Source organism: Terrapene carolina, unplaced genomic scaffold (assembly GCF_002925995.2).
Source record: "Terrapene carolina triunguis isolate 2854851 unplaced genomic scaffold, T_m_triunguis-2.0 Scaffold194, whole genome shotgun sequence".
Classification (NCBI taxonomy): Eukaryota; Metazoa; Chordata; order Testudines; family Emydidae; genus Terrapene; species Terrapene triunguis.
In genome coordinates, this window is record NW_020664545.1 from 3,093,844 (window position 1) to 3,119,836 (window position 25,993).

The 25,993-nt window shown below is 54.8% G+C and overlaps 2 protein-coding genes across 2 annotated transcripts in view; one reads left to right on the forward strand and one right to left on the reverse strand.

The window, feature by feature from the left end:
* Nucleotides 1-6,441, forward strand: part of ABHD8 (abhydrolase domain containing 8) — an 18,353-nt gene extending 11,912 nt beyond the window's left edge. Inside the window, exons 2-5 of the mRNA XM_026654883.2 lie at nucleotides 1,171-1,918; nucleotides 4,022-4,192; nucleotides 4,739-4,955; nucleotides 6,046-6,441. Coding sequence (XP_026510668.1) covers nucleotides 1,179-1,918; nucleotides 4,022-4,192; nucleotides 4,739-4,955; nucleotides 6,046-6,198 — 1,281 coding nt within the window. The 5' untranslated portion in view covers nucleotides 1,171-1,178 and the 3' untranslated portion in view covers nucleotides 6,199-6,441. The remainder of the gene's footprint in view (nucleotides 1-1,170; nucleotides 1,919-4,021; nucleotides 4,193-4,738; nucleotides 4,956-6,045) is intronic.
* A 4,517-nt stretch (nucleotides 6,442-10,958) lies between these two features.
* On the reverse strand, nucleotides 10,959-25,955 carry ANKLE1 (ankyrin repeat and LEM domain containing 1). The gene is made up of 9 exons (XM_026654965.2): nucleotides 25,888-25,955; nucleotides 22,988-23,140; nucleotides 21,262-21,367; nucleotides 20,077-20,197; nucleotides 15,701-18,979; nucleotides 14,015-14,177; nucleotides 13,363-13,522; nucleotides 12,491-12,620; nucleotides 10,959-11,778 (listed from the first exon to the last, which is right to left on the reverse strand). The coding sequence occupies exons 1-9, from the start codon at nucleotides 25,953-25,955 to the stop codon at nucleotides 11,606-11,608; spliced, it is 4,353 nt and encodes a 1,450-aa protein (XP_026510750.1). The 3' UTR covers nucleotides 10,959-11,605.
* Nucleotides 25,956-25,993: the final 38 nt, after the last annotated feature.

Here is a 25,993-nt window from a genome sequence, read left to right on the forward strand (position 1 = left end):
GTGCCAATGACCGTAATAATCTTCCTCTCCTCCCATGTTTGTTGTAAATTCTGATTAACGAGTGTGTCTGTAAAGTGTTTTGGGGTGTGTGGGTGCTAGGCAAGAGCAAAGGAGTAGTATTAGCATGTGTGTGTGTGTGGTGACTTAGATGCATATCTCCTCTGGGGCCTGTCTCTGCCAGTGTGGGTGGCTGTGAGATGCCAAGGATTGTTGCTATCTAGACGCTGGTTTATTGCCACTTGAGTTTCTCTCCAGCCGGGCTGGCTGTGCGTCACACCCGACTTGCTTAATCACAGTTGCCTTCAATGGAAGGGACTTATTCACAGCCACTCAGCAAGTCAGGCCCAGGAGTCCTGACGAAAGGGGACTAGATAAATCAAAGGGTATTTCTCAATCGCCTGCAAAGCATGTGTCTGGTGACCTGGGCAGCAGGAAGGCTGCAGCAGCGAAGGGGGGGCTGTTACTGTGTTTTGGGAGTCAGGACACCAGGGTTCTGTTTTTGACACCGTTCACGGGACTTGAATCTCCTCTGACTTTCCCTGAGGTGACTTTGCTGGCGCTCCAGTAGCACGAGGAGAGACTCGGGCTGCGTCACGTTGCCAGTGCCCCATCTGGGCAGTTGCAGTGTCTCTGCCAGGGGGCATCTGTGCTAACACTCCGCACTTACCATCTCCAAAGCAGGAGAAATGCGCATTGCCTAGAGCCAGTGGGCCCCATTCTGATCTCATTTACCCCGGGCGACTCCTCTGGCTCGACTTCCTGCTGATTCACACCAGTGTAAGTAAGTGCAGAATCAGGCCCCCTGGGGCCACATTGGGGATTTCTTTCTTCTGATTTCGGGCGAGGGTGACAAAGAGCTCTGGCTGCAGTGGCCTGATTCCCCGCTGCTTGCACTTCGGGGCGGGGGGGTGACGTGCTACAGAGCCCAACGCCAGCATATCCCACTTCCTCTGCACAGCGAGGACACACAGTGCAGGGCAGAGAAGAACCAGACTCAGTCGTGTCCTGCTCGCACTCGGCTGCTTGGCTCTCCTGCCCTGAGACAGGCCAGATCCTCAGCTGAGTCACACCCCGCTGCAGACGGGAGCCCCGGGGGAGCGGATGGGTTCAGTGGGAGTCGGTCTCCTTGCTAACAGCTCTCCTTCTGGCCTGCCTTTCGCCCCTTCCCAGGAAGCATCATGCTGACCAGTATCGCCGATGGGATCATGTGTTGCCTGATGGGCAAGACAACCAACGCGGTGGGGCCCGTGGACAGCGTTGAGTCCAGCGACGGCTACAGCTTCCTGGAGGTGAAGCCCGGGAGGGTCCTGCGGGTGAAACACACCCTGCCCACCCGCCAGTCCGAGGAGGGGCCCGAGGAGGGGCCCGAGCGGGGCGTGGTGCACTGTAAGCGCAAGATCACCCTCTACCGCAATGGGCAGTTGGTGATCGAGAACCTGGGCGATGCCATCCGCTCCGAGCTCCTGCACTGCCAGAACGGCCCTGTGGAGCCCCAGAGCACCATGGAATTGGAGCTCTCGGACGTTGCCGGCAATGCCTCCACCCAGGGCACCGCTGCCAACCCGGGCTCCAGCGCCCGGCAGGCTCCAGCGCCCGGCAAGCGCCGGAAGCGCAAGCCCAAGAAGGTTGTCAACATCGACTGCAAGAAGCAGATCAGCAGCTGCAAGGGGACGCAGAGCGACGTGGTGCTGTTCTTCATCCACGGCGTGGGCGGCTCCCTGGACATCTGGAAGGAGCAGCTGGACTTCTTCAGCAAGCTGGGCTACGAGGTGGTGGCCCCGGACCTGGCCGGACATGGCTCTAGCTCCGCCCCTCAGATCGCGGCTGCCTACACCTTCTACGCCCTGGCCGAGGACATGAGGGCCGTCTTCAAGCGATATGCAAAGAAGAGGAACATCCTGATAGGCCACTCGTATGGGTAAGGCACTGTCGGGCGGCAGAGAGGCTGGCACGGCGGGTGCCCAGGAGGGGAGAGATTGGGGCGGGTAACTCCCCACCCCAGCATAGTCTTCCCTAGTGAATGGGTCTCTCAACACACCGTGTGGGTCCAGGACTCACCGCTGAAAGAAAGATGATAGGACTAGAGGTCTTTCAATTCCAGATCGGTCCATCCAGTCTCATGGCCCACCCACCCATCAAGCTGGATCACACCACTGGGCCACTCCTGGACTGGCCCTTTGGAAGGTGGGGGAAGACCCCCATGCAGCTGGCCCGTTGTCCCGTCAAGGAAACTAGCAGCCCAGGTTACAGCCAGAGGAAGCAGTAATGCAAATAGCCCTCTGTCGCTCTGGCTCTGATCGGTAGGGTAGCTGTGTGGCCGGTCTCTTTAATGATAGCTTCCCCCCAGCGGGCTCCTTGTCTGTGATTCTGTTGGGGGTGGCTGGGAGTGGTCAGCCTCCTTCCTGCTCCCTTGGTTATTATTTTGTATTTGGTTCTTACATCTGGGAGGAAACTCTGCAAACCCAGCAGCAGCTGCAGCAAAGCCCAGTGCATCTCCTGCTGCCTCGTCAACTGGTGCATGATCCCTACCCCCAGGCGGATTCAGTCTGCATCCCCAGATCACAGGCCCTACACGTGCGCTCCGGGGGGCTGTGCCGTGCTGGCTGGCCAGAGGGTCAGCTCCGCTCCCCCTTTTCACTGCTGCCCGGGGAGCGAAAGGAGCCTGCGCAGGCTCCCCACAGCACGTGCTTCACCCGCAGGGGAGGGCGCTTCCCGTCCTTGGCCTCTCTGCGGAGAGCTCCGACGGACGAGAGGGCTGGAGAGCGGCCGGTGGGGCGAAAGTCCTGTGCTGCAGGCACCTGAGCTGAGACCAGCCACCTCATCGCACAAAGGGCTTGTGGCAGACCTGATCTGGGTTTGAGCTGGGAAACCGCACCTGAACGTTTCTGTAGCTCGTTCCCACCCCCTTGGCCTGTCCAGCTTCGATCCTGCCCCGGGGGCTCCCGGCCACTCACTTGCAGCCCTAGTGCTCCTGGCAGTGAGGCAGAGCCAGGCAGCTCATCCCACCAGCTCTTGCTTTCCGGGCAGGACCAATATGCATCATCTACCAGCGTTGAAACTAGGGTGACCAGATGTCCCAGTTTTGTAGGGACTGTTCTCATATTTGGGCCTTTTTCTTAGATAGGTGCCAATTACCCGCCACCCCCGTCCCGATTTTTCACACTTGCTGGTCACCCACTAGTCTAAACTGAGGCCTGGAAACCTCATTTCACTTATGATCAGCACCATCTCCCCTCCGCTCTCTAATGTTGGAAGCCAGGCTGCACAAAGACCCCCACCTGTGACCTCCGGGGGGGCTGCCGAAGGGGCAGTGACTGCTCCCAAGCAGCGCTGATGACCTGTCCTGCAAGGGGGAGGGCGCCCTATAAATAGCAGTAAGTCCAAGAAAGTCAATTAGGCAGCAGTTAAGCAGTGCGAAGAGCAGGGCGGGAGCAGGCATTCGGAAAGGAGCAGGCCCTCGCTGCAGCCCCCCGAGGTATTTAATGGCGTGGACGAGAATAGAGGAGACAGAGACTGGCTCAGAGCCGGGGAGTGAAAGGGGATTAGGTCTGAAAGGCAGCTGTAGAACATGAAGGGATCTTGGCTCTGAAGTAGATCAGAGGTGAATCCCTCTCCCCCGCCGCCACCCGGGTCCTTGTGCGATGGACACTCTCATCCATGCTGTCTGATGATTGATTTGCAGTGCAGCGAGGATTAGGCCATCCCTGGCCCAGCTCTGAAGCGTCAGTGTGATTCAGACCCCAGTAATTATGGAGTAGAGATGGCCTAGAGGCTCCCCAGGAAAGGTTGAGTTCACGTGTGGGACTAAACCGATCAGCTCCCTCCCGCCCGCCCTGGGGCTCAGAACGCGTCCCAGGCAAAGGAAATGGTACAAGCTGGAGCAGTGATATTGGGGTTCCTCGGCTCTTGGTCATCCCGCATGTTTCCAGTAGGACTGGATTAGCAGGGGAGGATTAAGGGTGATCGGCAGAGCGGTGTGTGGGGAGCCCAATCAGATAAATGTCCCGTCTCCTCCTTGCAGGGTTTCCTTCTGCACCTTCCTAGCCCACGAGTACCCGGACCTGGTCCACAAGGTGATCATGATCAACGGGGGCGGCCCCACCGCGCTGGAGCCCAGCCTGTGCTCCATCTTCAACATGCCAACCTGCGTCCTTCACTGCCTGTCCCCCTGCCTGGCCTGGAGCTTCCTCAAGTGAGTTGCCAACTCTTCTGACAGCTGTTGCTGGAGCAAATTAGCCCTGGGGAGGGAGAGGTTTGCAGAGGGGTATGAAAAGCTGCCCCCACCGCCGCTCGGTATGACGGGCCGTACCAGCAAGGGCAGAGGCAGCACTGGGGATGTGCCAGGACAAGGGGCAGCCACTTCTGGCCGCAGCTCCCCACATCTGCTTCTCACCCCCCTATTGCACAGCTTCACCTATTGTCCCGCTGAGCACGGCATCTGAAGGGGCTAGTATGCACCCATGACAGGGGCCAGCCCGGCCTCTCGCAGCCCCAAGAGGGGCCCGGCTCCAGCTGACCGGAGACGTGCAGGGGGAGATCAGCTGGGCTCTGCCATTACCCAGACACAGTCAGTCTGTCTGCCCAGCAGGCAAACGGCAGCTCTCCCTCCCCAGCCCATCGCCCGGGCTCACTCCCTGTGCCAGGCATCTTTTGCGCCAGCTCTCTGTGCTAGGCTGGGCTCCCCCTGACCTGGGCTGTGCTGTTAACTCTCCCCTGCTCTCTGTCGTGTGCCCGGCAGGGCTGGCTTCGCTCGCCAGGGTGCCAAAGAGAAGCAGCTGCTCAAGGAAGGCAACGCCTTCAACGTCTCCTCCTTCGTCCTGCGGGCCATGATGAGCGGCCAGTACTGGCCGGAGGGCGACGAGGTCTATCACGCCGAGCTCACCGTGCCGGTGCTGCTGGTGCACGGCATGCATGACAAGTTTGTGCCAGTGGAGGAGGATCAGCGGATGGCCGAGGTACAGTACCAGCAGCCAGACCTGCGTGGGCTGAGGAGCACAGCGTGAGTTAGAAGCGATAGGATTTGCTACGTGGTGTCAGGTCGTTGGTCTGTGTAGTCAGCATCCCCCGTCTTGCTGTGCTGGACCAGACCCGTGGGGTCATCGCGCCTGGTTTTCTCTGCCTCGCCCCTGCTGCCCCCACTGAGCCTCCTGCCCTGACATCTCCCCTCCCATTAGAACCCCTCAGCCCGGAGTGGGCTGGAAGCAACACATCCCGCAGGTGCAATGTGCCCTGACCCCACCAGCCCTCTCATTGGACAGAGACCAATCTAGCTGGTGCAGCCATTGGATGAAACGTGGTTCTGATTTGCATGTGCAAATACAACATCCTCCCCTTGAACTCCCCTGGCTGCCATGGCGGAGGGGCAGAGTAGGGGGCCAGCTGGATGCAGTCCTGGGGGCAGAGCCACCCCGTGTGGACAGTCATGTGCAACACACGCTGGTCAACGTGGGCATGGACTCTCCCCCACTGTCTGCCCCCCTTCCTTGCCCCTGATCAGGGAGGGCATGATGGGCTCAGGGCACTTCTCCTCTCTGGCTCCTGTGCTGCCAGCCAGCGGCCCAGGCCAGCAGTCATCTCCCTGGAGGTCACCCTGCTCCCCCAGGTTAGCTGGGGCGTCAGCGATGGCTGACGCCTGCCAACGTGTGAACAGACAGGCAGAGCCCTTCAGCTGCCCTTGCCCGGCGTTATCTCCTCTTCCTCCGGGGACGAGCAGCATGGAACGTGTTGCTGGCAGGGGCAGGGCGGCTCTCGCAGCGGCTTGTGTCCCAACGAGATAAGCCCAGAGCTGGGTGCCAGGACTACAGCGGGGGGGGGGGGGGGGGGGGGGGAAGGGGAGAGAATCAGTCCATGCTCATTAAGCCTGACCTCAGCCCCAGGGGCTCTGCCATTGAGTCTGACAGCTCCAGACTTCCTCCTTGCACCATCAGGAGTACAGCCCTGGTATCTGCCCAGCTGTGAGGGAGGGGGAGCAGCTGGCTGGGAGCTCGACTGGTCCAGTTTCCATAAGCCCTGATGGCCGTCCTGTGCCCTGTCCTCTATTCCCAGATCCTGCTGCTCGCGTTCCTGAAGGTGATTGACGAGGGCAGTCACATGGTGATGATGGAGTGTCCGGAGACGGTGAACACCCTGCTCCACGAGTTCCTCCTGTGGGAGCCCGAGACGCCGGCCGGGGAAGGGCGAGAAGTGGAGAAGAAATAAGCCAGCCAGCGAGTGGTGACCCGGCTGCGGTGCTGCTTTGACGGGAGGGACTTTTCCACGTGGAGAGAGACGGGGTCTGAGTGCAGGCGCAGAGGGGGGGTGTGGTGGAAAGGCTCCCCCCCCCCACGCATGGAGCTGTTTCCTTCCCTGGATACAGCTGGATTGGAAGCTGGGCTGGCTGGCGGCTAAGCACAATGGCTTCAAGGGGAGCGTCTTTGCAGGGCCTGGCGCGCGCAGGCTGGCGGCAGGAGTAGGGCAAACTGGCCGAGGGGCGCGCTCCCTGGGAGGGCATGGCCGCTGCTGGAGCATCTTCATCCTGTTTCCTTGTAGTATAATTTCTCTCATGCAATGGCCCCATTTGGGGCAGGGGGTGGAGAAGCAAGACACGAGGTACAGCACGAGGGGCATCTCTGCTCCCCAGAGCATCCCACCACCCATTCACCAAAGGGGTGCTTGAAGGGGGAAGCCAAGAGATGAGGATGGCTCTGCCCCCTGGACAAAGCCACAAGGGGCAGCATCTTCCCATGAGCTCTTAACAACTAGACCCCCTCTTTGCTTCGGCTGAACGTGTGCCAGCCCCGGACAGCTGGAGCCCCTCGCCGGAGGGCCAGTGGTGGGCTTGATCCTGCCCGACACAGGGTACCTGCCCCGAGGAGCTCACAACCGAAATGGCGTGCGGCTTTTGTCCCAGGGAGAAGTGAGGACTGGTCACCGCATGTCTGGCTGGTAGCAGAGCAAGGCGGGATAGTGACTGGTGGTGCCAGACTCTGAAGAGCAGCCCTAGAGCCTGGCTCCTGCTGACCGCTAGCTGCCCTGCCTTGCGGCTGAGCCCCTAGATCTGCTTGACACCAGCTGTCCGAGAGGAGGAGGCGGCTCAGCAAAGGACGAGCCGTCCAGCAGCAGGCTCTCCTGTTATTTCTCAGCACCCCCCAGGCACGCCTTCCACCTCCTAAACCACCAGTGCTTTAGGTACCTTTCCCCTGGCTTCATCCACACTACGACCCTCCGTTTCCCCACACAACCTGCCATGAACCGATGGGGCCGGAGGAGGGTCTTGGGGAACTGATTTTGAAGCTGCCCCATGATCAGTCAGACCGTAGGTCAATGACACTGCATCCGGATGCACTACGACTCCAAACTGCTCTCTTCACTGTGGCCAGGCCCTGCCTCAGAGCATTTTCCTCGCCAGCCTCCTGCTGAGCAGCTCCCGAGCACGCAGTTTGGTAGCCCTGCCAGAAGCTGAGCGCGTCCGCATGCGAAGCGGAGAGGGAGCCGTGACACGTCATCTTCTAGCCATCAACACCGAGCGTCCGTCCATCCCCGTTAGCGTCACCTTTTGCACCAAAACCTGGTGGGCGTGGAGTAATCTAGCCCCGGGGTTAGTGTGGGGAGAACACTGCAAGTAATGAAAGAATAACTACAAAAGAAAATCGGTCACGTACCTATAGATGCAAGTACTATGGAAAAACAACCCTCGGACCTGGTCCAAGCGGCTTTTCCGCTGGACCCTGGCAAACCCAGCAGCGGGGCAGGCACCGTCTGGGAGGGGCTGAGTCCGTTGCAGAACAGGGGCTCCGAAGAGTTGAAAGTTGAGCTCTGAGGCTCCCCCTCCACTTTGACAGCAGCGTCCCGCTGCAGGCCAGACTGACCCAGAGGCAGAGGAAAAAGTCTCCCCCCACCCCTCATTTTCAGCTACTAGGAGTGAGGGGATGGGTGGGGGCTGCTGCGTGCCAGAGGCCTGGCTGGGACAGCCGTGCAGGCCGCCTGTCGGCTCCCTCCTTCCCCACGCTGGATTATTGCCCATAAAGGAACAGCGCTTCGTGGGCGTACGGCTGCACACCCAACCCTGTGCGGCATCGCCCGGGCCACCAGAGCCCACGCCGGGCTCAGGGATCTCTCCCTTCCCTGCTCTGGCATCGAAACCAAAGAGATACAAACCAGCCCTCCACAGAGCAGCTCCTGCACTCTGCAGAGAGCGGAACGGGGTGGGGCAGGGCAGATCTTCGCCCCGAGAACGGAGGCTGAGCCGATCCTCTACTGGAGCTGGATCGAGTTGCCGGAAGGACCTTTGGGGGCCTCTTGAGTGCAGCTGGTCCCCTGCTCTTCTGCACAGCCAGGGCTGAGGTGCTTCCAAAGTGCCAGGCCATGTGATGGGCTTCTGCGCCCACCTGTGTGACGGCACCACTCCTCCAAGGCCAAGCCTGCTCCAGGCACCCTTGGCCCTGCCACGGACTGCAGCGGCCGTGGGCCAAGCCAAAAGCCACTGCTGAGCTTGGCTCGCCCCCGGGGAGCACAGCCCCAGGGTCTCTGACATGACAACAGGAACCGCCATAAGCCTAACGATGGCCCTTCCAGAACCTCACCCCTCTCCCGAGACAGCAGGTTCTAGTGGGGAGGAAGCCTGAGTGTGGCAGCCCACCCTATGCGAGAGCAACCCGACTCCCTGCCCCGCGGCTCCCCGGGAACCAGCGGGGTTTGATCACTGACTGAAGGGCGTCGCTCCCGGGGGCTCCTGGCCCATGCCCAGTGCTCTGCTCTCCGGACCGGTTTGTCTCATAATGAGAATTTTAACGACTTACAAGGAGGTTCAAAACGTGTTTCCATTTACACAGTCGACTTGGCCTCCAGTGAACGGTGTGACCAAGTGGCTGCTATTAACCTGCGGAGGCAGAAATTTCTAGACTAATGCCCTCTAGACACCCTCGTCATCAGTGACCTGGCTGGACGACCCCCGCGTTACAGCATCTCTATTATCCTCTGGGTCCTTCATTCTTAGTGGACACTGCCCAGCACTTCAGCCTTCTGATGTTTTATTTCAGACCAGCTGCAGAAATGTGCATAGACCTGTCGTAACCTTCGGGCCCATCCCTTTGCAAGCCGAATCCTCGGTGGTTCTTGCTGTGGGGCTCGGAGGCACTTTGCTTTTGAATGAAACGTAGAACTGGTCAGGAAAGATGCCCCAGCCCGTTGGGAAAGCGCAGGGGGATCTTAATCTCAGTGCTCTGGCCCAGGCCCACTCTGGGCAATTACCTTGTGCCTGCTTAAAATGAACCCTGCCATTTCCAATTGAAACTGGTGCGCAGTTTTGCTGCCTGCTATTAAACAGCTGCTGCATTTCAGTGGGCAGTGAAATTATCCCGCTGTGGGTCAGACAGCCCTGGCTCACTGGAAACTACAGACAGATTCTCTTTGCAGGGGCATCTCGGAGAGAAGCCGCAACTCAGCCAGCTCTGGCCCCGAGCGGCAGGAAAACGACACAGCAGCTTCCAAGGAGGAAGGACTAAATGGCAGACAGGCTCCTGGCTCTAGTTCATAGTTCTGATGGGGTCCGGAAACGCTAACGCCGAGGGGTCTGTCGGACACACCCTGGACTGAGGAATGTGCAGTAACAACCCCATTGCCAGAGCGTGGATTTGCACTGAGTGCAGACTGGGGGGCGGCTGCAGCGCCAGCCAGCCATAGGAGAACACTGTGGCTGTAGCTCAAAGAAATCTCTGCTTACTGCAGTAGACAGACTAGTCTCCCCCCCACCCAAACAAAAAAAAAAAAAAGAACAGGGGCAGCAGTGGTCAGCTATTGACCATGGCAAAGGAAGCAGCCCTGGACCCAATTCCTCCTCACCCACACCCTGTGCAGTCACTGACACCAGTGGGTGTACAATGCTACCGCCTCCAAGCAGCACCACCTTAGCACTTGGGGTTAATGGCTGCCACAGGTGTGGGGTGAGGAGGATGTGGGTCACCTGCGTGCAGCCCTATCCCCCCCCTTCCTCTCACCCTTAGAGCAGGGTGTGTTCAACTAGCCCCACTGATGGGGGCAGGGGGAGGAGCTGTTCTCCAGTGAGGAGGGAGGGAGAAAAGGCCAATGCTTTGGTTTCGGTTCTCTCCCACTAGGTGGCAAGGGTGAGCTTCCCAGAGAACTGTCTCTAACCACCAGCACCAGGCAGGCTGGGGCCCTGGGGGTGGAACCCTGCTGCTGGCACTGGTCTGCCAGGCTGGTTGATTTGACCATTAACACTCCCTCCCTGCAGCTGGGCTCCAAGAGCTGCTTCCCCCCCCCCCATCCTCCTGAGTTGTACTTGGAAACACAGGGTTGACCTTGCCGCTGCGTTGAGGTGACTGTTATTGTGCCCTGGTGTGGTACACGTTCTTTTCAGTGTTTGTTGCCATGAATTCCGGAGTCTGTGCCGCTTGTACCTGACCCTGCTTGTGTTGAAGCAAAAGGAAAGTTGTGCACTGTAATCCACCATTTAAAGATGAAACCCTAACCTGTGAGCGTGCCATTTCATACAGTAAATAGCCATTCTATTCTCAGCACGTGTGACTTTATTGACCCAGTGACCGGCTCCTGCAGCCCTGGGGCAGGGTCTGCTCTGTGCTCGGACACAGGCTGCAGTTCCGTCACTGCCGCTCTGAGCGGTTAACCTCACTGCTGGTCCCAAGGAGAGTCTTGCTGAGTTGCAAGGGAGCAGAGCGTCGCACAGGCCGGGCAGGAGTCCTATCGCTCTGCAAGGAGCATGTTAGAACTAGTACTGAGAACAGCCCGGATCGGGTCAAAGGGGTGGGAGAAAACCAGCTACAGCACAATGGACCAGAGAGATTAAAATGTGTGAGAGAAGGCACAGGGAAGCCCAACACCTCTCCCTACTTCGGGGTGGAGGAATGATCCTGGCAGAACAGAGGCTGGGGGATGGACCGAGACACGAGAGTTCAGATCCCTGCAGACAGACAGGCTGAAAAGCTTCTACTTCTGAGCTAAGAGCCATCCACAGTGATTTATTTTTTTAAAAAAACATTCTTTTGGGAAAGACAAATAAAAAAAATACAAACCTTAAAGCAGCACAAAAACTAGCAGTATGTAAAAGGTAGTGCTCCCCACGCGCCCTCTCTCCAGCAGATCATTCTCCATGCGCGATTCCACAGACAGAATCAAGAACATGAGCTGCCACTAACAGGTCCCCTGCCCCTCGCAGGCCGGTCAGCACGTGACACTAGGGAATGATTCCGCTTGCTACAAACACTGTAAACCCCCCAGGGGTTCTTTGTGCCGGACTTCTCTTGAGGCTCCTGCCAAACCTCAGAGCAGCAGAGATAAAAGACAAATTTAATTCACATTTCGGTGATTAAAAATCCCGCCCCCGACAGGCAGGAGACACCTTCCACGGCCAGTTGGCCAAGTGCAGTTTAATGCTCCCCCTTCTCTAGGGAGAGGGGAGCAGGCTTCAGTTCCACAGCAGCTTGGATCTGCCCTTTTCTCGAGCTGCCGCCGGTGGTGAATGACTCCAAGACCCCGTCTAGCTAAGAGCTCCGTTATCCCAGTGCCCCCTGCGAGCCGTACACCTCCCTGGCTCACCATACGCAGCCATCTGATTAGAGTTGCAGCCGCCAGCCAGGCGAGAGGAGCATCCTCACTGCCCAATCTGGAGGTCTGCCGGACGCAACTGCCGTTCCCCTTCCGCCAGGAAGATCTGCATGGCCCTGTGCAGCATGTGAATCCCCAGGCACCGGCGACGTTTCATGGGCCAGCTCGCCACCACGCCGTAGTAATTCCCCTTCTTCTGATTGGTGAGCATCTTTAACCCTGGAAGGGGAAGCATGCTCACTAGAGCCATCTGCACTAAGGAGGTGGGGGGAGCAGGGGGTTCCCACTAGCAGGGGAGCACACAGCTTGATCCCCCCCCCCCCCCAAATCCCTCAGCGGAATCACCCCCGTCCTGTGCCAGCCACGGGAAACTTCTCTCTGGCTGCCCCATGGGAAGGCTGCTAAAGGAGGTGCGTTTCCATGGAGGGCAACAGCGTCACAGCTGCTTGTATCAGGAGTGAGTTCAGCTCAGTGACAGCCCTGTCCGCCCCCTTCCCACCACGAATAGGACAGGGCGTGTTCAAGCTAGCCCCCCAAGACGCGGACCTCAGAGGATGGGATGGCTAGAAGCTCACCGAGGTTCACGTGAAACCAAGAACAAATATTTCATCTTCAAAGTGCTTTAAAAACAAGCCAACCCTCCCCACCCCACTAGGAGGCAAGTCGTCATCACCATTCCGCCTTTACAGATGGGGAAACCGAGGCACGGAGCTGGGAAAACTTCCCCAAGGTCATGGAGGGGGGGATTCAGTTTCAGAGTTGGGGCTCCCAGTCGTGGGCTCAGAGCCCAGCCCCTCCCCTTCTAAACCACTTCACCGTGGGGCTACGGAGGGAATGGCCAGATCGGGGACGTCTTTGAAGGATCTCTTGGGGGGGGGAAAGCTCGTGTAAACCTAGGACAAAACCATCATGCCACTTGCTGCTGCCTTACCAATCGCATCCACCAAGCAGGCCTCCCGCGTGTAAGCTTCCACCGGGATGACGTTCTGGAAGCAGTGCACGGAGATCACGCCCTGGCCGCCCTCCCAGATGTCCAGGATGTGCTGCACTTTGGGGCACGCCTGTGGGACATACAGTCGATGGTGACTACAAACCTCCTAACACGGCGGTTTTCAAACTTCATTCATCTGTGAACCCCTAAAAACAATTTTGAATGGAGGTGCAGCCCCCTTTGGGAATCTTAGACGGTCTGCGGACCCCCAGGGATCTGCGGACCACAGGTTGAAAACCACTGGTGGGGGCAGGCGAGTTATCCCGATAGACACACTGGGCGTGGGCTGTTCCCAGAGACGTTTAAACCCAAGCAATTTTATTCTTCCAACTGGTTCTCGCCCAGATCTGGAGCAGCCAGCTCATTGTCCCCTGGCAGGTTCCTGGTCGTTCTCCATGCGATGGCCATCTCCCCAGGCCCTCACTGACAAGTGGTGCAAATGTGAATAGTGCCGGGTAACAGCCCGAAGCCCGTTCCATCCACAAAGCAGGCCTGCTCCCAGCGCCCAGCCATCAGCTGGTACCAGCTTCCTGTCACTACCAGGCGGCGGAGGAGTCAGTGGCAAACCTTGAAGTTAAAGGGCTCTCCTGAGGCATGCAATCCCCACACCCCTTTCCACAGGGGACTAAACAGCTTTGGGCCAGATTCTGGGCCGGTGTAAATCAGTGAGCTCCAGCTTCACACTGATCTCATCATCTGTACAGAGCTTGTGTTAAATGTGGGTTTTAAACCTCGGGCAGAGCAGAAAAGTCTAGTTTAGGGCCTATCGCCACCTAGTGGCAGTTTGTTTTAGGACTCCCCTGCCCAGTTACCTGCTTCTTTCCACCCTTGTAGTGAGTTAGGGCCTGGTAGAGGTGGCTGTAGGGTCGGGAGCGTTTCCCTTTGCCCACGTAGAAGATGGCACTGACGAAACTCCTAAAGCAGTCAGCCTGGCTCAGGTGGTGGCAGCGGAAAGGTAAGTTCTGAGTCACCCTGCAGGAGGAGGCAACGCTGAGCGTGGAAGGGTTTGGTCTCATTTGCTGTTCCTTCCACACGCCCCAAGTCTCCGGCTCAGCAGGCTGCGCTCCGCGGGGGCCCCGGCTAGTCTCTATGTATAGTTATTAGCTCAGGCTCTTTTAAGGTGTCTCAAGTTGCGCACCCAAAAATCACCAGTCACTTCTGAAAAGCTTGGCCAGTGGACCTCAGTTCCCTGCTGGTACAAACACGGCATACCCCACTCACCCACCACCGCCCCGCACAGGTCCTGCGGGAACAGGAGAGCAGAGTCGCTCTTGCCAATGGAGCGGGAGGGTAGAAGAGAAAGTTCGCCTAGTGGACTTTCCCCAGGAGATGGCAGTTTTAAAGCAGGTCAGATGCGGGACCTGCAAACTTTGTCCCTAAGGGGGAAGAGTTCAGAGAGACCCTCTAAGAGAGAGACGGGAAAAGCCGCCCTGCGAGGACATGGTGCAGGGAGAGAGGCCATACCTGGGGTCCAACAGCAGATAGTTAAAGCTGGACTTGAGCACGCCCTCCCTCCACTTCTTGTTCTTGTCGGGCTGGTCGAACTGTCTGGAGAGAGCCATTTCGTCGTCCTTGCAGTCGGGGATCTGAAAGGTCTCTAGCGCAGAGGCCAGCTCAGGGCTGTGTCCTGTGCCAGTGCAAGAAGCAGCCCGTTCTCCCCCCCCCGCCCCAGAGAGGGGGGAGGGGGAGAGAGAGAGAGCATACAGCTGGATTAGACAAGGCAAGGCGAGCCAGAGATGGCTAGGCAACGGGGAGTAATGTGCACACACCAGGGAGCACCCAGCTATCGCCTCTTCCCAAGAGACACCGCCAGAGCAGAAATCTAGTGAGTGCAGCACTTTGGGCTGTAGGTTACCAGGTTCGTACACGCCGGATCTGGGCTATCGGGTTTGTGTTTCTTTACACCGATTACCGTCCTCTCGGCCTTTGGATCGCCCGCCTTTACTAGTCCTTTCAGTGAACATCACCACATCACAGCGGGGGCAAAGCTATAAAGAACTCCGGCCATTCCAAACTGCCTCAGCAGCAGTCAGCTCCAACTGGGTTTTATGCCACTTCATTCCCTGGCTCGGAGTATCCGACTAGGTGCTCCAGGCTGTAGGGAGGTCACTACAGTGAACTGGGAGCATTTAGGGCCTCAGAGCCAATACAGAGTGGAGCCCAGGCTTGGTAACAGGACAACGCAACGCCTGGAAGGGACCCGCGGGGGAAGGGGGAGTAGGTGCTTTCGGATGCTGCCAAGGAATGATTCCTCTAGCAGCGAGAGCGCATGGATCAAACCAAGGGGGTTGGCATGGCCGAGGGGAGAAAAGGGGTCCTGTAAGTGGTTGCTTTCTTTGGGGTCAAATGCACCTTTAAAGAAACCTCTGTACACAGGAGCTGCACTGGCTTAATTTGAGGTGAGAGTTTAAACCAATTTTGTTAAACTGGTGCTAAAGGCCACGTGGGACTTTATTTCAGGGTAAAGCAGATTGAGGCCTGGTTTGGCTGACCCAGCCATGTTGCTCAGGGATGTGAAAAATCCCCCCCCTCCCCCGAGTGACGTAGTTACGCTGACCTATGCTCCGTGAAGATAGCGCTAGGAATTCTTCCATCGGTCTAGCTACTGCCTGTCAGGGAGGTGGATTAGCTGTGCCCTCTGTCAGCATAGGTAGTGTCTACATGGAAGCACTACAGTTCCACTGTAGCATTTCAAGCGTAAACAAGCCCTAAGTCTATTAGGAACAGATTTAAGCTAAACCAAGATTATAGCATCCACACTGTGGTCTGAACTGGTTTAACTAACTCAGTGCAAGTTTGTGTGCAGACAAGATCAGGCCCCAGGACTGGAAAAGCAGCAACAGAAAAACCTGTTAAAATGTTAATGCTGCAGACCTTGTCCACACAGGAAAGCGATTTAGTAAAACCAGTGCAAACCCCTGTGTTGACACTGATTTCAGTTGGCGAGGGGCTTATTTCAGGTTCCTAATCCACTTTAGCTAAACCAAATACACCCAGTTTAAATTGGAGCAGGACTTTGCATGGGTTTAACTAAATCAATTTAAACAGGTGCAGCTTTTCCATGCTGACTTGGCCTAAATGCTCCGTCTCTGACAGAACAGCTTAGCTAGAAGCTCCACACCCACCTGTTCCCTGGAAGAAATTGCTTACCTGCAGACCTCTTCCTGGCCTGGGCGTTCGGGTCTGTCATCAGTTTGTCGAGCAGCTGCAAGTAGAACTTCCTCGTTAGACCCGTAATGGGCCCTGGGTTCGCGCCCAGGTTTCTCAGCTTCCTAATGAGGCCTTCATCAGAGAGGAGATGCAGCCTGGAGGTTGCCATTGGTGACTTGCACTGCGGGGGCTGGTTCTCCTTGCTTGCCTGCTCCGCCAGTTTGCTCTGGTAGGCTCTCCAGTCATAAACGATAGTGTCATCAGAGCTCGTAGTGTCTGTGAGGACGGATGCGTCGTCCGTGCAAGGGACGTGCCGCTCGATCAGCGCGTACCCTTCCTCCTCGTCCATGTAGAGATATTCCACCGGCTCCCGGGCGCTGAGGTTCACAGGCCGGCCGCCGGGCGAGAGGGGTAAGTCCTGGCTGCATGAGTCCGGCACGGGGCTCAGCCTCGAAGGGTGGTCGGTGGCAGACGTTGCCCAAGAAGCCCTGCTGGAGGACAGTCGACTGAAACTAACCCTGGAGGGACCAGGCTGCCTCTTGGCATCCAGCTGAGGCTGATGGCGCTCCTCTTGTGGGCACGCGCTGGGCAACACTCTCCCACCTTCCTCATTCGCAGCATCTGATTCAGCCTGGGAGAAGGCTGTGGCACCAAGGGGCCTGGTGAGAGCAACCTGCCGCGTTGGGTCTGTGCAGTCACTCTCCCCATCCTCCGTCAGCCACGTGCTGTCTGACGGGGGGTTGTCTGTATCGGAGCTTGGGAGGCGGGGAGGAAGGCCAGGGTGGCAGGCAGCACCTGGCTCGGCTTCCCCCTTGTTACCGGACAAGGACTGCTCATCGGTGCCCCCGGCAGAGTCTAGCAGCACTGTGGGGCTGGCATCTGGGTAGCTGCTATGACCAGCAGAGGACCCTGAGTGGCTGGTGGCTTTTGCAATTATTTCAGTATCATCCAGGTCATTCGTTTCTTCTGCTTCCCAACAAGATGCATTTTCATCCCCCTGAGCTCCCCAGCTCCCCCACGCGGTATTACCTTCCAGACAGGCGGCAGGGCCAACTGGCATCCAACGCATCCCCGGGGGGCTCCGAATTCTCCTGGGCCGCCTTGGCATCTCCAGCGTCTCCTCGAAGAGCGATGAGGAGGAGCTGCTGTCACGCGCCGCAGAGGTCAAGCGGCTTTTTGTTCTGGGGGTGACGTGGCAGGACCTGGGACGCAGCTGAAGCAGTGGGGAAACATCTGAAGATGTGGGAACCATCTTCTGTTTCTCGTTCAAGTGAGAGAGCTCGTCTTCTCCAGAACCGTCAGCGGGACTGGCAAGGTGCTGGATCACTAAGGTGTCAGCTTCACTGCTCAGACTGGGAGGCTTTACCGATCTCCCTTGGAATGGGTTGCCATTCATTTCTTCCTCTCTGTTATTGTCTTCCATGTCCCCGCCTGGCGTCCCCATGTCCGGCGTCCCGCCCATGGCCCCACTGAGCAGCACCGTGTCCGGCATCTCTGGGTCAGACCCATTTGCAGAGGGATCCCATTCCTGAATATCGGCTTTTCTTGCTACCCACTGGCTACTGGTCAGTTCTGTCCTTGCAGAGAGACTGCTGTCTGTGGAAAGCAGCATCGCCTTCAATTTACCCTGCAGTTTCCAATCTGCACTAATTTGCCTGTAGTTCACAGAGGCGGCAGCTTCCCGAGGACGAGCATCCTCAACCGCAACATCAGCCGGGGTCAACTGATGTGGTTCCTGAGTCGACAAGATGTTTGAGCCTCTGTCATTCTGCTTGTGAGAGACACACTCAGCCTGTAACTCTTGGGAAGGGCTCGATACCCCCGTGTCTTTGAGAGATTCGTGTGCAGTGCCGCAGGTACACAGCTCTGAAGCTGGCTTCCCAGCGGAGGTCAAACCAGAACCCTCCCTGCTAATGTGGGATGCTTCAGAACTAGCATCTAAATGCCTTCCTCCTGCAATCTCTGTGTTCTGTGACCCGGAGGGCGGCACGTGCTGCGTAACTGCTTCCACTGCAGATGGCATTTCTACCAGCTTCTCGCAGCTCTGCCCTGCGGTGCTGGCCATCAACCGTTTGCCTAAGTGCACTCGGGAACTCCCATCTTTGCTGCCAGCGCTGTTGGAATCGGCACTTCCGTCCCCGGCACACAGCGAAGAGCTGCGGCATTGTGTACCGCCCTCGTTCCCTTCCAAGCATTTCTTCGGCTCACTGTGGTCAGAAGCGTCTGCGGCGCTAACGTAACAGTCGCTGTCACAGCTGCTATATTGGCCGCTGCCGCTCTCGGAGCTTCTGCTAAGCACCTGTCCAGCGGCGAAGGGAGAGTCTGAATTGCCGTGTGTTCTGGCCGGGAACGTTGGCTCCATCACCGTCTTTTCCAAGTCACAGATGGCTGTGGAGCTGGCCCGACAGAACAGGTACACGTGGTCTGGGGATGTGACATCCAATCCTTCCTGGCCATTCACCTTTCCTAACGTTTCGAGATCGAGGACGTCACTGAGCCGGGACAGGCCCAGAGTCCCGTTGGCAGCACTAACTCTGGGGTTGCAGCGTGGCCCCGAAGGGCTTTCCTTCCAGTTCCCATTGTTACGGAGGGGGAACATTTTAGGGGACTCACAGAAACTGACACTTCTCCGTGCCCGCGCTGCATGGCTCATGCTGCAACGCTGTGGTTGAGAGAAGATCACAGGCTCCTTTGAAATGGATTCATCCGGGCCAGGCACTGGCTGGGAAGATAGACCGTGACCACTGTCTGTTGTGTCTTCATAGCCAGGGCCAGGTGGTGTCAAACTGTCGTCAGTCTCTGAGGAAGAAGAAGCAGACGCTTCATCCCCAGGAAGGCCCTGTGTTGTAGTTAGACTTGAAGTTAGTTCTCGAGGCTCATTACTGGCTGAAAGCCAAGTGCTGGACAGCACTGGCTGAGGTAGGCCATGACGGCTGCATGGACCATTGTCAGACAAAGTGGCAGGTCCCTGGGAACGCCCCGGGTGCGAATAGGCACAAAAGGCCAACGTGGACGGAGGCATTGAACAGCACGGATGGTCCTGGAGATTCCCTGGGATACAACTCAGCCGGCCACTTGCATCAGCAGCTGCCACGTTGTTAAAGGTGACACCCAGCCCTGAGTTACTGGGACTCCCGTCTGGCAGACACTTTTGGGTGCTGCTAAGCGGTCCAGGATCATCCCACGCTTCAGAAAGTCTTGAGATGATACCGGTTTCCGTGCAGTCGTCAGTCAGAGTGGAAAGGAAGCTCTCAGCGTTTCTCAAGCCTTCGTGGCAGACTGTACAAGACAGAGCAACACACTCACAACTCAGCATTCATTATATTAAAACAGCAAACATCAACGTACGTTTGCGTCTTACAAACCATGCTAACAAAACACACACAGCAGTTCATCTGCAGTACCACCTCGCTGGCAAAGCAGACAGTCGGGCACCAGCACTCCTAGAAACGATTCCTTGCTCTGCCACTGACTCCATGTGTGACCTTGAGAGAGTCACTTCACCTGTCTGTCTCAGTTCACTCGCGTGTAATGTGGGGAGCACCTCACAGCATGCTGTCAGGCTTCGTTTTTAAAGTGCTTTGAGATCAAATAAAAGCACAGTACAGATCAAAAGGAGGCAGTGTGGCCTAGTGGACAGTGCACAGGACCAGGGCTTAGGAAGCCTGGGTTCTATTCCCAGCCACTGGCCTGCTGGGTGACCTTGGTCAAGTCATTTCTCCTCCCTGTGTCTCAGTTTCCCCATCTGTAAGATGGGGATACTACTACTGCTCTCCTTTGTAAAGCGCTTTGAGATGGACGGATGAAGAGTGTTACATATGAGCTGGGTATTGTTATTATCGCAGCAATACGGAGCATTAATCCAGTTTGCTTTGGTTTTTCTAGACTGCAGATAAGTGAAAATGCTTGAGAGCAGTTTGTGGGATTGGGTCAGGGGATAGAGGGATCCAGAGCCCTTCATTTCTAGGTCATATCAGGAACTAACGGATGAGGACTTTTGCTGTTCGTTGAGTGCCTTGCTAGGTCAGTAGAGAGACCAAAGACTGAGGGGCCACAGACTTACAGTCCCTCTCAGCGCCGTGGAGATGGTCCCTCCAAGCCAGGGCTGAGACAGACGGAGTGTGGGAGGAAGTTTGCAAACAGACAGTGGCCTAGAATCCAAAGCCTTTCACCAGCCCTTATTGCAGGGAATGTGTTAAGTGTTGGGTTTTTTAAATACAATTTTGCACTTAAATAAAAAGTGTCAATTCCTGCTTCAAACAGGGGCTAGACAGAGCTCGTGAGAAGGTGATTCTCCCGGGGCAGCTGAAGCCCTTACAAATGAGGGCATTCACAGTTCAGAAGCACCAGCCCAGCACTCATTCAGAAACGCTTACACGTGTGCTTGTTTGCTCCATCGGCCTCCTCTGGGAGCCAGGCATACTGGAAGCCCTGCAGGATTTGCACACACATCTTGTTTCCCTGTTCCAAGGCTAAGTCGATTGCTCTGTTTCCATCCTGAAGAGCAAAGGCACAAAAAACAAACACACACATTTTACTATTAAAATGTATTAAACACACACCACCTTATCATGCTCTGCTTCTCAAGGGGAAACACTCTGCTGGGAACTACCCAAGTGTAAAGGTAGGGCCATGCTGCGCTACTCAGCTGGAAAGCCACATTTGGAGGTCCGCCAACCTTAGGCTGGAAGAAGATTGCCCATTAGGCAGGTGATGTATGTAGTTTCCAGAGACAAAGGATCTCAAGCTAAACAGTAAAGGGTTCTAGTGGAATAAGGAGAAGCTGCATTTAAATAGTGCTGATCACACCAAAGCACTTTACTGATGGACGAAGCTCTTCATTCATTACTGAAATGCAGCCACCTCTGAGGTGGAACGTGGCAGCTGTTTAACAGCACACAGCAACGCAACAGGAATGGAGGTGTAGAAGAATACTGTACCCAGGTAAAGCAAAAGGCTCACCATGGGGTGAATGAATATAGGTGGGTCCTCCTGTTGCGAACACAGCCACGAGATGTCAACTCTTCAGGGCAGGGACCATGCCTTTATTTGTGCCTTGTACTGAACTGGCAGTTAAATAATAAGCTTTAATGACAAGTGCTCAGGGCCACGGACAGTTTAATACATTAATATTTCTGCTCTTGCTCAAAGTGACAAATGGAACAAATCTGGTGGCCTCTAATCCCTTGAAGACATTCACCCACATCATAAAATCACCAGTCAGTTCAGCACAGGCAGTAATCTCTGCTCAGGACCATAAGGAGACATGGTTATCCACTCAAGGTCCCTCACTGGTTATAGATTCATAGATCTTAAGGCGAGAAGGGACCACTATGATTATCTAGTCTGACCTCTGGCATAGCCCAGGCCACAGAACATCACCCAGCAAGTCTTGCATCAAGCCCACAAGCTTAGGTTGAGAGTGTATCAGTTAGAAAGATCCGGTCTAGAAGACTAGATAAAATGAGGAGAGAATCCATCACAGCCCTAAGAAATGCCTGTCCCTAAGTTAGTTAGCAAGACCTTGGGGATGACAACACTGAAATCATAATTATACGAACCTGGTCTTCGAGATTTGGGTCCCCTCCATTCCGCAGTAGGAGCTTCAAGCATTTATAACATCCCCAAGAAGCTGCTACATGCAATGGCGTGAGTTCCTCTACTGACCTGAAATACACAGTGCCCCACATTTACATTGCAATACCTTTATGTGCCTTAAGGAAAAAAATTCTTTAAATGCCACCGTGTGTCTATTAAAACGCAACAAAGGAAACAGGAGATTATGATACAGTATAGTGAGGAACACCCACTGATTGGTGTATATTTTGGTACGTACCATTTTGCAACTACTTCCAATCTTATTTGACAAAGGAAGAGACATTTCATTTAGTACTGTCTTGTCAAATGTATGATTGATTCTAGTGGAGGAATGGACTGCAACCACTCTAAATATTGGTATATCAACATGATAAGACACACAAATGTTTTTCTTTTTATATGTAAGCAAGGTCTGAATGAGCTCTCCGCTGCCAGCTAGTGATGAGCTGGGGGGAAAAGGCTTCAGGACCAGATGGTATTTACATGAACACACCTACTCTGCCTAGGTATCCAGCAGACAGAGCTGTATTGCCAAAGTGATCAATTTTGGTTGGTGTTGGGTTACAAATCACTGATTACTGGGTGGGGGCTCAAGCCGGGTCTGTGTTATATTGTTAAGAGGGGCCCCGGGATATTGAACCTGGCACGTGTTACTGCCGACTCCGTCTTGCAGACGGGTTACATCTACTCCTTGCACAACCTAGACCATAACAAGGTTTGTGGCAGTTTGTATCATTGCAAGCTTTCTAAGAAACACATAATTCAGGGGAAGTTTATTATTGTTTTAGAAGAGATCCGAGTTTCATATTTTGTCTGTCTTTGCAAATGCAACTTCTAAAAGAGTGACAAACGTTTAACATTTAAGAGGGTGATTTAAACGGCAATTCTGTGGAAGGCAAATCCCCGAGACATGTTATCGTACTGAATGCAGTTCTGAACATTGGCTCACAATGCCCTGGTTGAAATGGGACCATCTTCAATAGTAACACTTCTCACAAGTTTACAGTTTACAACTATTCTTCTCTGATCAAACTTCACATGCATCTCATCTTTTCAGCTGGGCAAATAAGAAAGGCAAAAAGTCACTCCCAGCATCTTTCAGTTCAAATGTGATTCAACAGGACACAGCATACCTGGATCTCACACATTTTCCACACTGGGCTGGAGCAGAGACTACGTACCTCCCTGATTGTTCTGCCTTTTCAGCAGGTGAGAAATAAAGCCACACAATTCACACTGAACACATCTGTGTCCAGTTTGTCAGTTTCAGCGCTCCCAGATAGACCCTTGAGCAAGTCTCCCGTACATCAGCGCACTGTGATAACCCACCGAACAGAAAGTCTTTCATTTTGTGCTTCCAAGTTATTTTTAGGCATACATAAGGAAAGGCAAATGTTAACTTATCCAAGATCACAAGTTTGGGGGAGATTTCCCAATGATTAGAGCACAAAAGTAGGGGTCAGGACTCCTGGGTTCTATCCCCAGCTTTGCCAATAGCTTAGCGTGGGACCTTGGGTAAGTTGCTTCACCTCTCAGTTTTTCTATCTGGACAACAAAGATGTTGCTTTGCACTGGAAAGGGAGAAGGATGAATTCATTAATGTCTGAAGTGCACAAAGTATTAAATGGGCTTCATTGGCTAACTAAAAACCACCCCCCTTCTCCCCAAATAAAAAAGCTTCCCGATTACCTGGCGTTTGGGTTTCCACCATACTGGAGAATCAGATTCAGACAACGAACCCCGCTTTCCCTTTCTTTGCCAGCAGCCAGATGGATCGCTGCAATTCCCTCTGGCAGAACCAGGTTAGGATCTGCACCCTGCTTCAGCAGTGCTTCCACAACCCTTCAGATGTACAACAAGACACCAACTTACACGCTACCCACATGGGATAGTCACACAGCATGACTAGACAGGGACCATTCAACATGAGACTCAGCTCTTCGGGGCAGGGACAATGTCTTTTTAAAGTTTCTACAACAGTCATTCCACTATGTGAGTATCAGACAACAATACCGTAGACCTGTAATTTATTGGAAGTCTATCTGATGCAAGTGGGTGTGCCAGAAGATACATAACTTCAATGTCTAAAGATGCATCTTTCAACTGAGGTTACACTGCTGGCAAGAATCTCTCCTTAGCCCCAAAAATCTCCAGACGTGCTGGTTAGGGACTGGTGTTCCCTAGAAGATGTAATCACCTGACAAATGTCATTTTTTTGTAACAATCTTTTCCTTTTTTTAATCTCGTTTAGGGTTTTGTGTTTCTGCCCCTGGCCATGGTATCTGAGCACCTGCCACATAAAATCTATTAGCAAGTGCAAAGTCCCTACTGGACTTCATTAAATCTCATGCACGTTTCCCATTTCAGGATAAACTCTGCATGGGACCACGTTGTGCATACTTTAAATTTTATTAAATGTACTTGTTTGTTTTTCTTTAAATTGATTTGGGTCAGGTTTTTCTCCCTTGGATTGTTTTTTTCTTGGGGAGAGGGGTAGAAAGGGATTCTTAGAGTAAAATGCACTTTTTGAAGAGGAAGGTTTTGGCAGCGGTTTATAACAATAATTTGGTTGTCACTAAAACGCCTGCCGACGCACACTTTCTCTTCTCACTCTTCATCGGGTGGGGGGAGGGGGGAAATATACTTGTAATTCACAAGTGATTCAAGATTGTTACAAGTTTTGCAACAAATTCCTGACCCTCAAAACAATGCACACAAGGAGCGCCTACTACTTTTATCAGTAGCCTTCACTTGTCATAAGCTTCCTGTTGCCTCTGGCTGCTGGCTTTCCAGAGGCAGCACCTGGTGGGGTGCTCCCCGCTTCGGATAGCTTTCCCGTGCATTGTAGACTTATGCTTCCGGTTTCTCCTGATTACTTGTTTAACCCAGAGGCCCTATTTTCAGTGAGAAAGCAAAGGCTCCGCCCCTTGTTATAGTCAGACAAACCTCAGGCTTCTACTAACAAGTCCAGACATATTTCCTTGCATTCTGAGATTAGATAGCTGGTAGTTTTCAGCAAAATATAGGGGCTTTTGAATCCTCTCATTTCTACCATACAATCATCAGAGCAGCCTTTTTCTCCCCACACTTTAGAGGGACTTAATCCCCTGAGGCAGGAACAACTTCCCCTCTCTGTGCCTCAGTTTCTCCATCTATAAAATGGAAATAACGATACAGATCTGCTTTGTGATCTACTGATAAAAGCATTATTACCACCTCTTAAAACACAGCAAGGTGCGAAATAACCACGAATTACCATGATACAACCAGTTCCTTTCTTGGTAAGCATAATACAAGTATAATTAATTGCTTGACACTGGAATTGCAATGACTAGGAGGTACGATTTGCAAAAAGGTATCAGATATTATTGCACATGTTCAAGCAAAGTACTGCATGAATAGCATTCGGCTACACTCTATTGTATGCTTTGGATCATACCAGCAGGCAGGCTCAGAGCTGCAGTGAGTGCAAGGTTACTACAGCTTATTTATATACCCTCCGAAGCAGCTTAGGTACTTGGAGACATACAAAGACACAGGCTCTGCCCGAAAAGGTTAGTCTACCCAGGTGACACAAACTCAGGCAATATGACCAGAAGCAAGCCACCAAGAATCCTCAATGCCTGGCTACTGCTCCACCGTATGTTTTATTAGCGCTGCTTTGTGACAGCAGGATGGGAAGAGCAGCGGGCAGACGCACACCCACACAAGCACCATAGGCCTGTATTCTTTGGCTGTGCTCTCCACGGGGGTTGAGTGGAAACCAGGGAGTAACAGCCATAGAGTCAGGTCAGGGGACAAACTTGCTAGCTAGTTAGTAGAGGGAGCCCTCCCCTCCCCAGTGCTGCACATCCCTTCCCCTTCCCCCCAGCAATGCAATGTGCATGGTGAGCAGCCATTCCTCCAGTGAGCGAGCCCCTCAGTGCACAGCGAGCTACCTCCTGTCACCAGTGCAGTGTGTCCCCGCTAGCCCCATAGCAGCAAGGTGCCCTCCCTCTCAGCGCAGCAACCCCCACTGCACACTGAGCCTGCCTGCTGACCCATTCTCAATGCAGTGTAGTGATACCCCCACTGCTACCTACAGTTTAACTCCCCCAGTGCAGTGCATGCAGTGACACCCCCAGTGCTACCTATAGATTAACCCCCCAGTGCATGCAGTGACCACCCACTGCTACCTGTAGATTGACCCACCAGTGCAGTGCGTGCTGTGACCCCCAGTGCTACCTATAGATTGACCCCCCAGTGCAGTGCATGCAGTGACACCCCCACTGTACCTACAGATTAACCCCCCCGTGCATGCAGTGACCACCCACTGCTACCTGTAGATTGACCCCCCAGTGCAGTGTGTGCCGTGACCCCCAGTGCAGTGAATGCAGTGACCCCCAGTGCTACCTATAGATTGACTCCCCCAATGCAATGACCTCCACTGCTACCTATGCATTGACCCCCCCCCCAGTGCAGTACGTGCAGTGACCCCCCCACGGCTACCTATAGATTGACACCCCTCCCCGAGTGCAGTGCATGCAGTGACACCCCCCTACGTACGTACGTAGCCCACCCCCCCTGCAGCGCGCCCCTCCCCCGCTTACGGGGCCTCCTCGCCGTGCAGCGCCTCGCACAGCCGGGCGGCCAGGACCGCGGGCCCCGCGCGGCTCATGCCGGCTCCGGGGGGGGACCCGCTCCCCTCAGCGCATG

Excerpts from the sequence above, each read along its gene's own strand:
- ANKLE1 (XM_026654965.2), bottom strand. The coding sequence starts at position 25,955 with ATGAGCCGCGCGGGGCCCGCGGTCCTGGCCGCCCGGCTGTGCGAGGCG. Across the intron at positions 23,141-25,887 it reads CTGCACGGCGAGGAGGCCCC|GGTTGTGGAAGCACTGCTGA; the intron begins GTAAGCGGGGGA and ends GTACATCTGAAG. Across the intron at positions 18,980-20,076 it reads TGGAGCAAACAAGCACACGT|TCTGCCACGAAGGCTTGAGA; the intron begins GTAAGCGTTTCT and ends TGTCTTGTACAG.